At 38.2% G+C, this 16445-nt stretch overlaps 1 protein-coding gene across 1 annotated transcript in view; it reads right to left on the bottom strand.

Annotated features, from left to right (window-relative positions):
• The window catches only part of LOC140232618 (uncharacterized), a 47438-nt gene that overhangs the window by 20184 nt on the left and 10809 nt on the right, over positions 1-16445 (bottom strand). The window contains exons 11-19 of the mRNA XM_072312716.1: positions 13048-13230; positions 12233-12371; positions 11815-11921; positions 10938-11088; positions 10553-10628; positions 9720-10049; positions 8407-8814; positions 7666-7686; positions 2945-2974 (exon numbers count right to left, since the gene is read on the bottom strand). Of these exons, the coding sequence (XP_072168817.1) occupies positions 2945-2974; positions 7666-7686; positions 8407-8814; positions 9720-10049; positions 10553-10628; positions 10938-11088; positions 11815-11921; positions 12233-12371; positions 13048-13230 (1445 nt within the window). The remainder of the gene's footprint in view (positions 1-2944; positions 2975-7665; positions 7687-8406; positions 8815-9719; positions 10050-10552; positions 10629-10937; positions 11089-11814; positions 11922-12232; positions 12372-13047; positions 13231-16445) is intronic.

Below are 16445 nucleotides of genomic sequence, written 5' to 3' on the forward strand. Positions count from 1 at the left end.
GACTTCACCTCGAATGTCAGACAAAGGTGACTCATTGGCATTCTCATTTATTCAGATTGAATTCCATGTAATATTTTCTTAGTAGGCCTACAGGTTACTACAGCAACATATGGCTTCACAATAGTATCCGTTGCAATAATAGACCACACTCATAGAGTGTTCGAATGTTACTTACATTTCAATTTAGAAAAAACAAAAGAAAAGATTGGAATTTGTTTGCCTGCTGGATATTTAATCACATGAGATATATCAGCTGTCTGTAATGTGTCAAAGTGGATTTTGATAGAAGACATCCACTAATGGGTGACTATCAAATTGTCAAGATGAATATCAAACATTTAAGTATGATAGTCTCTGAAGAATGTCTACTGCTGAACCCATGTATATAAATGTACTTTTTATGGAGGGATACATCTGTAGATTTAAATACTTTTAACTGAGCTGACATTGTAATGCACTTCAGCAAAACCAACCTTGTATTACAATTATTCAATGAATTGAGACTTCATGGAAGTCATTTCCACAACTTATTTTTTTTCTAAATTGTCTTGAGGTTGATTAAAAAAAAAATACACAAAACCAATTCCCAATCTTTCCTGATGTGGGTGAAGCGTAAATAATTGATTTACACTGTGGATCCCAAACATAGCTTTTGACAGAGGATAAGTCTCGGGCTTTCTTCATGCTATACAAAGGAAGAGATCAATACTATGCACTAAAGCTGTGCAGACGTTTATCAAGACTAAGCTACGTGTTCTTTTCACTTTTAAAATGCTCTCCATGCAAGGATGAATGTGTTCATTGGTGAGTGACAATAGTTTAGTGCCGTACATGGGAAGACAACTGTCTCCACTGGTGAGTTATGTTTATATTTTACCTCCGACTGATCAGCATCTGCCGTGGGCAATTCCTGGTTGCATACAAGGACATCGGAAAAATTCAAAACTATGATCTCAGCGTATCAGTCAATGAAGTAACACTGGTGTCAGTATAATTCATGCCTGCGTGGTATTCACGCCGTGCCATTACGGTTATTGTGTATGTGAGCTCATCAGGCAAAACGATTTTTAGAGATCGCATTCTTCATGCTCATGCACACAAGGAAAGTGAAACTTAGCAGCTGTTATATTGGGGGGGGGGGGGATGTGGAAGTGAGGAAGTTCAAAAAAGAAAGAGGTGTTATATACCAGTTAACATTTGACTGGACAAGGAGAATGTGCAGGTTTGAAGGACACTGGAAACTGTGTGGGTGACACATTTCACACTGACAAGGAAAGGGTGATTCAGTTCAGTTTAGGAGTAGAAACTATTATTTGTCTCACTCTGACTTGTACTTAAAAAAGAAAAAAAAATGAAAAAAGATATCTAATGATTAGAACTACATTGATTTTAATCAAGTTGATTAATTTAAATCTCATTTGTAAGTTACTTCTAACCAATTTACAGTTTAGTGTACTTGGGCTAGGGATCTACGGCAAAAGTGTGTCATTAAAAAAAAGATTTTTTTTTTTTTCAACAGGTTAACACACCACAATGCAAAACCTTGAATGGTGTATTGAGACATCCATTTTAAATCAAACCCACTCTGCTAGACTTCCCTAATGACACTGCCAGGTTTTTATTCATGATGATAACGGATGACCTACACAATTTAAAAGAAGTCTATCGATTTATCCTCAAAAGCAAGAAAAAAAAAAAACTTTCACATGTCAGAATTAAACATCCATTACTGGAAAAAAATGTTTGAAGCAAGAAAAATACAAAAGACCCCCACCAAACATGAGCAAAGAGCACCTGTCCCTCATTAGCATAGATGACCCTCTGAAAAGTATTTGAAGGAAGTTGATTTCTTCTTTTTCCCAGACAGTAAACCCCCATGTCAGTCCAAACCATTGGGACCACCGAATCAAAGCTCTTGGACTTACGCGAAATTTGCCCTCTCTGCTCGCGATTTTCGTCTTCTGCTGGAGAAGAAAATCCTGACTTTTGACTATTTTTTTTTTGGACTCACACGAGGTGGAAAAGGTCAAGATTGACATACATGCATGCTACATGAATACACAAAATATGTGTACACACACTCACACACTTCTGTGTATGTGCCATTCTTTGAATTGTGTGCATGTGATTTTGTTTACCAAGGAAATCAGGACATTCATGACCTAAATGACTCATCACAATTTCCTAGCATGTCAAATATCTACAACAACCTACCTGTAATTTAGATTGTGTTAGGCCTTGTTAAAACACTCCAAAAGGTCAGAACAAGCATTAATGATTAATTTGCTATTTTATGCTAAAAATTAAGCAAAATATTAGCTCATTAAAAAATAGCCAGGCACTCTAAAAACTATCAAATGTCAATTATCATGATCACAAATCATTTGCAAATGCTTGGTCTAAGAATCAGACAAAAAATTAACATCAAACCCCCTGCAGAATACTGCAAGTGGATTTGCAATGAGACATTATACAGCCAAGCTGTTGAGTCAGTACAAATTCCATTTAACACAACTATCAAATCATTGCCATTTGTCCTTTTAAGTCCAAAGATCAAACAAAGCACAGTTTATATTATGCAAACTGAGGATGATGATTATTTTACTTATTATTCATCTGAAGAAAACTGATAAATATTTGCATTTAAGTGTGACTAAGCATTACATATATATATATTCATTAAATATTGCAAGCACATATTCATTTGCATGATAGTAATGTTCATTCAATCTCCTATCATCAGCCTCTAGCTCTACTTCATCTCAGATTTTAAATGTGATTATCAATTTTTGTATGCAGAGATGTATATTAGTCAAGCAGCATGCAACCTTGCGTTACAGCTGTAGGGTACAACTGAAATATTTGATCATCATTTACAAATCATAGAGGGGAACAGACGTTATCATGTAAAAATTAGAAGAATCAAAAATTCAAAGCAGTATACCTCGTCTTCTTCAGACCAGACAATGACTCGCTGATCCAATGAAAGCAATTTTGTGAAAAAGTGAGAGGAAAAAAAAATGAAGGAAGATAAAACATACCGAGTGGATTCCACACTCATGATTGACTCACAGTAAGTGCACAGTATGAAAGCTGCATCAAACTGCTGCTGAATTTATTCTCACTTCACTACATTTGGCATGAAAATACAAACATGAACAGGATTTAACTGACAGCAATCACACATATTTCAAATTGGAGGAAGCAATGGGATTACAGAGAGAGGGAGAAAAAAAGTGGTTATGAGCGGAAACATTCACTCTCCACGGATTGGAAGCGTCTGCCTATTTTTCAATTTGTGACATCACTCAACAGACTGGACTATGAACTCTAATCAGACGCCAAAGTCCCACCAAAAGATATGCACTCAGCATTCTTGGTGAATTGTGTAATGTGCTTTTAGTAACTGACCTGACATTTTGACAAAATAACATGCAATAAACATCAACACTGTGATGTTTTGATGAAAAAACAAACAGAGCAGTTCTTGTAGGGACTGAAGCATACTATGCAAATGATTAACAATAAGCAAATGAATACAAAGATTGACAGCGATATTAATTTTGGAATAAATGGAATAAATCAAGCCATGTACCATGGCACATTTGTGAAGTAAACACTTAGCAGCAAAATTGTACAGAAACAAACAAAAAAATGTATCATATCTAGTGCTTTTAATATGGACTGGTTTGGTCCAAAAAGTGATGTCACCAGAAAAACAAATAAACAAAACAAACACAGTTGTACACGCACAAAACACCCATTGTATTATTCTATGATCTATGAGTGAAACTGTTAATAAAGTCAGATAAAGTGATTTATTCCCACAATTTTTCCCCCTTGTGATAAGGAATTTGGTAATAAAAGATTTCAAATGAAACTTCTTGGCTTTCTTCATATTTTGCATTGATCTCTTTAAAGGTTTTCGAATAAAAGCACTAATATCCAGATGAAATCTGTGACTTGTAATTTAGCATATATTGACACAAAATGTCGGATCAAAAGTTAGAGGAAATGTTACATAATTATGACCTCTTGAGAGAAAGACAACCTCCAATATACATAGAGTATCATGCAAGGATGAGAACAACATCTGACAGAGATACCGCACCAAAGTCCCCCAAAAGATGCATGCTTTGTAGTGAAATATTATCTATTTTAAGAAATAGAAAAAAAAAAAAAGAAGGCCAAACAAATCTTCCCAGATTTGCAGGGTCCACACTGGGCATTTGGAAATAAGTGATTGATACCTAACGTTGTCTGTTTAGATTATGCAAGTACTTATTGTAATAAGCCTTCTAATAAACCATCTTTGGGGCAACTTTTATAGTTTTCATGTTATCATGAGAGAGCTTTCAAAGGACTTTATGTCATTGCAGCTGCAACATACTGCATTCAAATGACATAAGTTCTCATCTCAGAAATTAGAAAAAAAAACACAACAATAAAGGAAAGATATTGTTACTATGCCATCTTTGGTGTTGAATCATTTAGATTTGCCTACTGCCTGAAACTCTCAGGACAAATGCTGAATTCTTAGTCACATGTCCCAGGTGCACATGTGACATTTTGAGATGGAGAGATTGCTAAGAGGGGGTGAAAAGTTTTCCATGGACTGCAAGTTCTATCCACGATCACCTGCAGCGCTGTGACTTGTAATGTAGCATATATTGACACAAAATGTCGGATCAAAAGTTAGAGGAAATGTAACATATGACCTCTTGAGAGAAAGACAACCTCCAATATACATAGAGTATCATGCAAGGATGAGAACAACATCTGACAGAGATACCGCACCAAAGTCCCCCAAAAGATGCATGCTTTGTAGTGAAATATTATCTATTTTAAGAAATAGAAAAAAAAAAAAGAAGGCCAAACAAATCTTCCCAGATTTGCAGGGTCCACACTGGGCATTTGGGAATAAGTGATTGATACCTAACGTTGTCTGTTTAGATTATGCAAGTACTTATTGTAATAAGCCTTCTAATAAACCATCTTTGGGGCAACTTTTATAGTTTTCATGTTATCACGAGAGAGAGCTTTCAAAGGACTTTATCTCACTGCAGCTGCAACATACTGCATTTAAATGACATACGTTTTCATCTCAGAAATTAAAAAAAAAAAAACAATAAAGGAAAGATATTGTTACTATGCCATCTTTGGTGTTGAATCATTTAGATTTGCCTACTGCCTGAAACTCTCAAGACAAATGCTGAATTCTTAGTCACATGTCCTAGGTGCACATGTGAAATTTTGAGATGGAGAGATCGCTAAGAGGGCGTGGAAAGTTTTTCATGGACTGCAAGTTCTATCCACGATCACCTGCAGCGCTGATTTCATTTTTTTTCTTTCTATCTCTTTTTTTGTGTGTTAATCATAAGCAAATACGATTCACTGTCATCGTTACACTTGTCGTATCCACAACAAATCATGGAATGTACAACACCTTTAACTGCAGACTGCTCAAATGCACGGAAACTCTGCTGGAAAATGAAACATGACTGTTCTCCAGTTTCCAAGTTTCCGACTGAAATTTTACATGACAAAACATATCTTGTATGTAGAACTGTCAGACAATGCATGAAACACACATTTTTATCTATTTTTTTATTTTATTATTATTATTGTTTTTTTTGAGGGGGAGGGGGTGATGGTTTTGTACTATGGCACAGATTACCATGACAAAGACACCATCCATTACATTTTATTGTGTTTGTGGGACTGTCGGAGAAACACATAACAAAGACAAACATTAAATTTTTTCTTGCATGTGGGACTGTGGGGGTGTGCTTTTGGGGAGAAACATGCAGACGTGTTCATGATGTGCCCATGTGCTGTGTGTGAGGTGCAAGTTTCACATCAAGCCTGATGGACGAAACACTCAATGGGACAGTCATTATGGCAACTTTCTATATCTTCAGAGGTGATACCTCCTAAGATGTCTTCCACAGATGTAAGATATGCAACACATGACTCGATGATGCAACTCAAAATATTTTCACTTTTCTTGAATGGTATTGTTTGAAAGGTGAGTAAATGAACTCTGTGATGAAACTTACAGAACATTAGAAATAAGGCTGCTGAAACTTTTGCAGGTAAATCCTGATTTCCAAAATTAATAAGAGCAATATTCAAAGTCAAATGCATCCAGACTCTGCTCTTGCTATCCATATCGGTAAATGACATTTCTGCTTTATACATGCTATAGATACTATTGCTTCTTCTGTTTCCCTTGTTCATGTTTTGATAATGATCGACAAATAATTTTATTTTTTGTAAAATACTTGAAATAAAAAAATCATGTGAAATATCCCACATCAATAGTGAAATTAACATGCTGTGGAAGACTTAACTACTGAACATGTGATGTTTCAGTTAGATGCATGGATAGATCTATCATGTGACAAGGAAAAACTGTGTTTCTTTTGTGTCAAGTAATGATTCAATGAAATTTTACAGTCTGTCGATGAATAACTCATGAGCATGCACATCATCACCCTAAATGTCATGGCATGAAAGCAATGGAGACTACATAGGTGGAGCACCATGCTGGCGATGGTACACTAATTCTGGTTCGACTTTGAACATACGTTACGGGCGGATCCCCTCCAAAACCAGGAGTACTGATCGCTCCTCTCATATTTTCTCAGCCCATATCTTGCGCTGAAAAGCAGTGCGGTTTTGGATCTGAGCTTCTTCTGAATACAGACAGATAGACAGACAGATAGACGAAGGAGTGTGAAGAGGCAGGGCAGTGAGTGCCGCCAAACCACTGCAAAGCGTATTCTGTGATTGAAAACTTGGTGCCCTGATTGTGGGCCCCATGCACTCTCAAAGGCAGTAGGTGGAAGAAAATTAACTGAAAAATAATTGCACCTGAAGGAAATGATTTTCTTGCATTTATACTGGCATTGATGTGGAAATATATCATTAAAATTTTTTTTCATAGCTATGCCCTGGAAACTTGTAAAAACAAACAAACAAACAAACTTGCTTTTTTATCCTTTCCATCAAATCCCATACAATTTATTGTCAGAGCACCATAAAGTACTGAAAATAAACAATTTTACTGGCATGAATGGTCACTGAAAAGGTAAGTTTTTGTGGGGCTGTGCAAAGGGTACCTACTGTAAAATGACATTGGTGTAAACCTTCTGCTTCAGGTGAAAACAAACTGGTAGGCCTATGCAGTGACAAAATTAAAGTTTATCTTTTCAATGCAGAATGGAAGTATAGATTTTGCCTCTTGACTGACTTACCCAAGGATATTACTGTATCCCAGTTAAATGGGATGAAGTAAAAGTTTACTTGACTTGACGCTTCACTGGACCCAATCTCACCTTCTTACCAAAGCCCTGATTTACCCATTATGGACAGACAAAAATTGATTGTGTGGCCTACAAACAAGTAGGTAGCTAGCTCCATGCTGTCAGTGTGCAGATTTCCATGCAAGACCATCATAATCAAAGGAAATGTTTTTAAAAAAAGACAAACGAAAGAAACAAAAAACAGAAAAAACAAAAACAAAAATAGGCTCAACGCCAAGAGAAAGAAATGCAGATTTAGGTGATGTGCATGCATACACCGTGCCAGAACAACAGAGAAACAGTGGAAAATAATACTGCAAGAATGATGCAACAATTTTTGTGCTGCTGCTTTTTTCACCTCTGGGGATTCCATCGTCCTCTGAAGAAACGACAGTGACATTTGGCAAAGACAAGATAGGAAGAGTTGGTTATATAACAAATCACACTACTCCTGTCAGTGAAGATCACAAAGGTTCAAACATATTCTTGTAATGCCACATATACCCTGAAATCATTCAGCTGGTAAATCTCTCACTTCAAACCTAGGCAAACTAAAATCATAGATTAAATGAACTAGTTGTAAAGCAAATTTAAAAAAAAATCATTGTTGTTAATGTTTAGAAGTACACATTGCTAATGGATGTCATGTCTACACGTGTTACAAACTTACAAATTACAAACATTAAGAAAAAGGTAAACTGTTTAAGACAAAGTCCACACACAACCAAATATATGTACATGAAATATCACAAACTCTAGAGGTTACATTTTGTGTATGTTTTTTACGCAATATAGCACAAAATACAATCTCAATGAGGATGAATAAAGTCTGTTTACACATGACCATGTCATACACTGTCACTTGTTTTGAGACAAAAATAACACAGCTTTCAGCAGAGGTCATACTCTTTATCAGAACATGTGAGAGAAGTTTTGTACAGAATTTACTAATTTAGCCAAATGTTAGGATTTTGTAGTCTTCATAGAGGTCCTTTAGTCCAGAGGGTGTAGTACTTTTTAGCCTGCAAACTAAAAAATTATGGAAACACAGAAAGTACAATGTCCCCACTGCCCTGCAGTCAACACCTAGGAATCTCACCTGTCTGTGGAGTTCAATCTGAGCCAGCTGGTCTTCGTCGAGCTGAGGGGGGCGGTACCTGTCCTCCGTCATCTTGGCAGTCTCCTCCGGGGGCCAGATGAGACGGACCAGCACAGAGTTGGGGATGAAGCCCCGGGGGTGGATGGGCAGGGGGAATTCCTCGTCCTCCCGCAGCACTCTGCTCTTCTGTTCTCTCTTCGCTTCTTCCTTCTCATCCTCAGCGTCTTGTCCGTCGCTGACCGCTTTGTCGTCCCCATCTGTTTTAACTTCCCCTTGGTCTCCCGAACCTCCATCCACCTCGGCCTCTCCAGCTGGCTTTTCATCTCCCTCCTTCTCTGGCTTCTCCTGACATTCGTTTGTCTCATCCTCATCATCAACAGTGTTGGTACCCATTTCCAATTTGCCCATCTGAGTCAGACGTAAATGTAAATACAGATGTTTAAAAAAAATGATATTGAAAACTTACAAGATGCAAACTTGCAAACTATTTGTATAAACAGACTCTGGATAGAGGAGTTAACATCAGAATGAACACTCAACATGAATTTTCCCCTCCAGAGCATAGTAGTTAATATTCCTATGACAATACATTTGCACATTGTCATATAAAGAAAAAAGGAATTAATGATACATGTTAGATTTATCAAATACCTCTAGTGAGAGACGGCATTGCTTCCTCTCCTTTGGCTGAAATTTAAGAGTTTTTTTTTTCTCTTCCATGAAGCAGGTTGCTTACTACAACACACAACATTAGCAAACATAAGCCAACATCAAACATACTTCATTAAGAATTGCATGAGGTATAAAGTAGACTCTGTATAGGTCAAAGTCACAGAAATATCAACCAAGTTGAGCATCTTTTCCAGGACCCATTCTTATATAATCTTTTGTTTTCATCCTGTTAAGTCAAATGTTCTCTTAGTCAAAGTTTTTTCTTCAGTCCCAAGAGATTAGTCTCAAACAGAGTAAACCTTAATTAGAAATGCATTATGTCTCCAAACATGTACATGCTGGAGCAAAATGAAAAGAAGGGGGAAGGAGAGGATGGGGAAGGGGGAGGATGGGGGAGGGGGAAGTTGGGAAACAGGGAGGATGGGAAAAGAGGAGGATGGGGGAGGGGAGAGTGGGAAAGGGGGAGAGTGGGGAAGGGGAGGAGGGGAAGGGGGAGGATGGGGAAGGAGAGGAAGGGAAAGGGGGAGAGTGAGTTAATGACAAAATCTGCAATAATCTTCAGGATTAAAGCAAGCCAGAACAAGAAGAGAAAAAGGAGAAACTGGGAAGATTGGAGGAAAGAAGATCTGAGATAATCTCACATAGAGTGGGTCCAGCACTCTGTGCCGCCGGTGTGGCTTCCTCGCCAGCGTGGGGTCTGGAAAGAAGCCGACAGGCTCGCGCTCCTTCATCCACACTTTCTGAGGGTCATAGTCCACCACGGGCCGGTCCAGATCCCAGTCGTCGTAGTCCGGAATGCTGGGCCTCTCCGTCTCCAGGTGGACCTTGTCCCAGTAGCCGCGGAACGCCGAGGCCTTCACTCGGCTGGCAGCAGAAGAGCCCTTCTGGATGGCATGGAGCTTGGTGAACTCAAACTCGCCGTCCCGCAGCTTGCGTAGCTCCTCCTCTCTGGCTGCAAGCAAGGCGTATGCCTGATGGCAGGGTGGGGGGGGGGGGGAGGAACAACAACATTGACAGTGGATATAAGTATAATATCCACTTTGAGGTGATCAGATATTGATCCTCAATATTTGCCCTGTTCAAATTCATGACTTATACAAAATTTTCATACCAGGTTTACACTGTGCTCAATGCAAAATGTGTGGCAAGCTCTTCTGCACATACACACATACACAAGCACACACGCACAAGCACACACTTACACAGAGTTGTGGCTTTCCCACAAACTGTGCTTCAGTTAGATGTTACATTCATGGTACGACAAAGGGTGCTTTGCTTCATAGCAACTGTCAATCCTTGACATTTTGCGCAACAAACAATCCAGCATGCATATTTTCTATAGGTCTCACAGGAACTCCCGACTGTAAAACAAAATTCATGTTCAACCCCCCCCCCCCAACTCCCCACTGTGTACAAGGTACAAAACTTCAGTGATTTTCCTTGTTTGTTTTCAAAGAGGATAGAGTTCACTTACCTCCTCTTTTTCCTCCCGTTCTCTTGTTATCTGCTCAGACTCTTCCTCTGTCAATGTGTCGAGGAAGCGTTCAAACCTTTAGAAAAAAATAGCAAAAAAAAAAAAAAGAAAAAGAAAAATGTTGGAAAGGTGAAACAAATTGCATTTGGTACTTTATTTGTTGGCTGCTGCAGTGATATTTCACTGCATTCCTTTGTGAAACTTTCAGTTCTCAGAAAAATGCATTAAAAGAAATAACGAGATCAGCTGTGCAGCCGTGATGTTTTGGAACTTAAACATCATACCCTCTGAAAAGTGACCCTCTTTGTGATGGCTGTTCAGCTGGCTGTTCTCCTCAGAGAATGTCATATGACTGTATTCTCTGAAATCAGAAACACATACTCACTTGAAGAGTGAGGAGTGAGCCGCTCTAAGTCTCTTGTGACTGAGAGGCGATAGGGCCCGTAGGCCTTCCTCTTCGTAGGCCAGGGGTGTCTCGGTGGGGACCTCAGGAAAGACCATTGATACCATCTTGCGAAGGTAGACCCGTGGCATGTCTGCATACGAAATCAACGAACAAAAATCTCCTTGTAAAAGTGCACCATGTACGTAATTTTTGCAATAGCTTAGCACATCATATACAGATGAATATACTAGATTGTTGCTAATAATGAAGATCAATCAACAATTCACAGTCTACAGACTAGAGAGGGATGAGAATAATGGCAATAATGCTTGGATAAAAAGCAAACGGTATAAAACTTCAGTAGTGCTATAGACAGGGCTTGACGTTAGTGGTGGCATAGTGGCTCAGGGCCACTAAAAATTGATGATGGGCCATCAAACTTCCAAAGGTTATCTTTTGGTGGCCTGATAAGGCAGCTAAAATTCAATATTAATTTCTATATATTCTTTTATTTTGGGCCTTCAAAATTACAAGTTCAAAAATTTGAGTGGCCTGAACAGACCACCCTGCTATAGATAAGCAAGTCCTAGTCCAGTGACTGCTGTCTTCTCTCAGAATTTATCTATTTATTATTATTTTTTTAAATGAAAGATTAGATTCATTCCAATTAAAAAACAGTTTTGTACTCTTTTTGAATGTGGCACAAACACACAAAGTGGCATGCAACCATCAAATACTGTCAAAACTTGCTGGTTTGTAAACATTTCCATTTTGGCTTCTTGAGGTATACAGAGAAAATATCACTGAATAAAACTCTCTGTTTTCCTGCCGTCAGCTTGCTCGTATTCAGTCAAGCCACACTCATTAGGCTACTCACAGCTATCATGGCTGATCTTGTGGATGTGGTTGCCGATGCCAACGAGAAGATCTCCCCGCTGACTGCAGAAGTCAATACCAAGTGGCTCAGCGTTCAACTTGATGCTCCTACAAATGGAACAGGAGAAATAAAAACATAGAGGAGACATTGAGTTCACATTGTGAGGTCTTACATGAAATTATCATTAGCTCCATGGGATTTTCTGATCCCAATGTAAGGGTTTAAAAGATATAACACTTTACAATGTTATCATCTGACTTTGACTAACGGCATTTCCCTGTATCTTCTTTTCAAGAACTATCATAAGGAAAAATCACAAACCTAGCATCCCTGATATCTCATTTCTTTGTTTATTCTTTCTCATCTCTGCATTGTACAAATTGAATGTGCTAAAGATAATGACTGAGAAAACCCTTACCTGATGAGTCTGTTGTAGTCATCCCATATTTTGATGGTGCCATCTGTGCTGGAGGATGCAAAGATCTTCATGCGAGAGTTGCACGCAAGACCTGTGATGTTGTCAATGTGGTCCTCATCGGGACTGTGATCATTTCGACCTGTCAAGATTGAAAACAAACAAGAATTGTACATGATGGTCTTCATATCACTTTCATCGCTGATAACTATCTCATTACCTACTGGTAGTTGTATTTTACCGTTTGTTGATGATACAAAATGTAAAAGGTGTGCGTGTACCTTGAATGATTGGGTTAGTTAATTAGACACTGTAAGCATCAGTTTAACTTTTTCAGACTCATGAAATAATATCTTAAATATCTATGCATCATTAGGCTTAACAACAACAGCGAACAAAAAAATATTCATGGTGGCTTCATTTTGAGGTCCAGTGGATATGTACTAACAGACCAGGGTAGTGTTTCAAAAGATGCACTCAAAGTTGAGTTCGAATGAAATCGCACTCAAGCTATGGATGGTCATACGGAATTGGAAAACCGCCCTAAAATACAGATGGTACAAGTGGCTACGCACAGGGGTATGAATAGCCAGCCACTAACCCAAGTCCAATGTAGGTCACACATACCCCTTGTGAAATAAACCCGTAATTATTTACAGATTTATACTTTCAGTAAGTCATTGCTTATAGTACAGCTGAGGTTTAGTAATTAAAAGAGGTACTCAGTAGCTGTGTAACAGTGTGACTTTACTATCACTTCAAGACATGAAAGACATCATCATCTTCAGCCAGCAGTCGCTTTAAAGCACTTTGCTCACTTTTGTTGACGAGATTGTAGTGCACCAGACTGTACGTCGCCGTGTTGGGATCCTGGAACGCCACGCAGAGCGTTGTCTTCATGACCGTCATGTGGAGGGGCGTGTGGGCACAGTAGATGGACATGAGCGGTGTCAACGCCTCCTCAGCAAACGGGAAGACACGCCACACCTTGATAACGTTGTCTGCATGAGACATCAAAGGTTTAATTTGAATGTATTCTAGATTGACACAGGTACCCTTTAAAATGATAAGAAGCCATTAGGTCTGTGTGTGTTGCTTTTGTGTAGAGGTAACTGATTGGTATTTGAATTCACTATCAGAACTGCAATGTTAAACTGAGACGAAGAAGCACCATTTAAGGTGAAGACATTGGACAATGAACACTGCATGTCCTCCAAACTCAATAGTAAAAACTGTCTTCATTAAAAGAGAAATGGATGAACTAAGAATGTTCCAACAGGCACAACCTTTTTCATATTTGCAAGATTTTGTAAATGTCTAAAATATGGACTTTTATACTATTTTTACTTCACTGCATACAAGAGTACACCGTAAAAGCAGAACTTTTCGTGTGAGTAGTTTTTCACTCCGAGTCGAGTAAAATGAATTTCACATATAATTCCACAAATTCAAAGAGATTAAACATTCCATACTGCAAGCAAAACTTCCATTTTTACAGTAAATCTCTCCCAGAGGAACTTACACCACAATATACCATCATATATTTTTACACTATTTAGTACACTCCCTTAATATCATTTTAAATACTGCAAGCAAAAATAAACAATTATGACACATGTACATAGATTATAAATAAATTCATACATACATACAGCTGTATAAGCAATTGTATGCAATGCAAAAGTTTGACTTGTAAATGCCTGGGAATCATTTCCTACCCAACAGATATCCACTAAAGAATGCATGTCACCATGTGCATTTAACCCAAGCTTTCAACCTCTTGATCAATCATATCTTTGCCTGAAAGAAGGAAAAGAGGTGTGAAAACCAGACATATGGACACTTTGCATGTCATGTGCAGTGCCAACTCCAAATATTACTGGGAGTGCCAGTGTCACAGAATGTGTTTCACCGTGTATATGAAGTGAATGTTGGGTGAGAAATAATTCTTGTTCCTGAGGCTTTACCATACTTTATTTCAATTATTCAGCCATTTTTCTACATCATAATATATCGTATCATACCGTATCGTATGGCATCGTATCATATCATAATATATATATCATATTATATATCATATCATTAAAAATATGCATTGTACCATCTATTCATTAATTCATCCATTCATCTGTTTGCGCATTATTCTTTTTTCCAATTCAATATAGCAAGAATTATAACAAGTGAAGTGGTGGTGTGAAATGTGTGGGTAGGTTGGGAATGTGAGATTGCTCTGGTGGTGGCGATGGAGGTGACTTGGGAAAGGGATTTGGCAGTGGAAGGGAGGTTGAGTTGCGAGTGAGCAGACATTCATCTTGCAAATAAAAAGATGAAATAAAACATCCACCTAGGTGACATATTTTCTGTCCTCACATCCTAAAGCACTGACGTTTTGAAGTACATGACAATGCCACTAATTTGGACACGTGTGTCTGCGCTCATGCAGTTGTGCATCGGCTGAAAAAGGATGCAAACCCATTCTACTGTGTCATTTCTTAAAGGCCTGCTGATGAATATACACAATCACTTGCTCTGCATATTAAAGTGTCACTGACATTAATCATAGTTAACATTAATCATGACATAAATCAGCAAACGTAAAATTGTACAGATTCTCTAATATGAGACGTTTTGTGTAGCTGACCCCTCACTCTAAATCAAGGGGAAAATCATCCTTACAGTCCTAGTGGTTTATAATGCACTACCAGTAAATAGACAAAGTTCCATGCTCTGTCATAACAACTGAAGCACATGTTTCTAGATCTTTGATAATGCACCTATACTATCATAAAAGAAAGGACAAATATGATCACATGCTTTCATTTTTGTGCTAATGCAGATTGGGACAAGGGTTTGTGGGTGTAACAGGGAGGGAAGCACATTTGGAATGATGTCTCACACATCAAACAATTGATTACCGTGTATCACACTTTGTGTTTGTGTCTGGCAGTGTGGGAAAAGCCTTTAGCACACAGGCTTATTAAGGGCTAGTGTGCGTGTTTGCGTGCACATTTACTTGTATACATGTGCCATCACTTTTTTGGCAATAGATCCAAGTACAATATTTCATGCATTGAAACATCAATATATGTTGCGTATTAAACCAACTGTTTCCACAACAAAAATAAACACGATGCAACATTCCATTCGTGTCGACTCCGCAACAAATATCAATTCATGACAAAGAGGACACATGGCATGTGTTAAGTTAGAGGACTCGAAGCAACTGTTTTGGTCAATATCACAGCAAAGCACTCCATCTGGTGCAGTCTTCCAACTTACCGTCTTTGATCATTCCACAATCTAAAGACAGGCATGAGTTCACAGTGAGTTAATAGAATCATTACACAGCTTTCAAGTCATGACTAGATGTCAACTTTGTCACTTTCTAGAATTAATCATCATATCCTTCGTTTCTCAAACCACATAAAAAAACAACAGCAACACACACTTCATTTGGAAACCGCTTGGCTAATAACTATCCAATCTCTTTCAAGGCAAGGTCATATCATTTTGGCATGTTAATTTTGATGTTATTGCAAAGTGTGAATTCTTAATCTAAAACCTATCCAGTGTAACAGTCTTAATGACAAGATTATAATTTGGGTTAGTTTTGAATCTACTACTATGCTAAATCAGACAGACTAAACACCTATCTTTTGTGAGTTTAAGAGATCAACGTATATCACAAAGAGCATACTGTATTATTTCACTAATACTACTAAAGGGTGTTGAGCTACTTTCTGCGAGAGCATACTATAAAATACATCAATATCTACTTTAGAAATGAGGAGATTATTTTGTGTCATAAAGCTGTCTAAAGGGCAGAGTAAGTACTGAAGTTTAAATGTGCAGCAAAAAAGGCAATTTGCTGAAACTTGCTTGAAAAATTCTTTAAGCCTGAAAGATCAGAGGGTGACTTGTAAAAACTTAATGAGGAGCCTTGATTAGAACACAAAGCTGAGAGAGCATCTTGCTGGAACTCACCAAGATGCCTCCTTTTAGAGAAGGAAGTGAAAACGGGGCGTGTTCGAGCGCTCTCCTAAAGAGTACCATTCCTGTGCTAGAGGAGTGCTTGAATGCTCCATAAGTGTACCATACCGTATGATAGCAAGCCAAAAGTGGACCACTTTCTGATGTGCTCCAAAAGTGTACCATAACCGTACCGGAAGTTGGCATGAGAAGATGTGTGTAATACGCACATACATTATAATGCAAA

The sequence above is a fragment of the Diadema setosum genome, chromosome 9 (genome assembly GCF_964275005.1).
Source record: "Diadema setosum chromosome 9, eeDiaSeto1, whole genome shotgun sequence".
NCBI classification, from domain to species: Eukaryota; Metazoa; Echinodermata; class Echinoidea; order Diadematoida; family Diadematidae; genus Diadema; species Diadema setosum.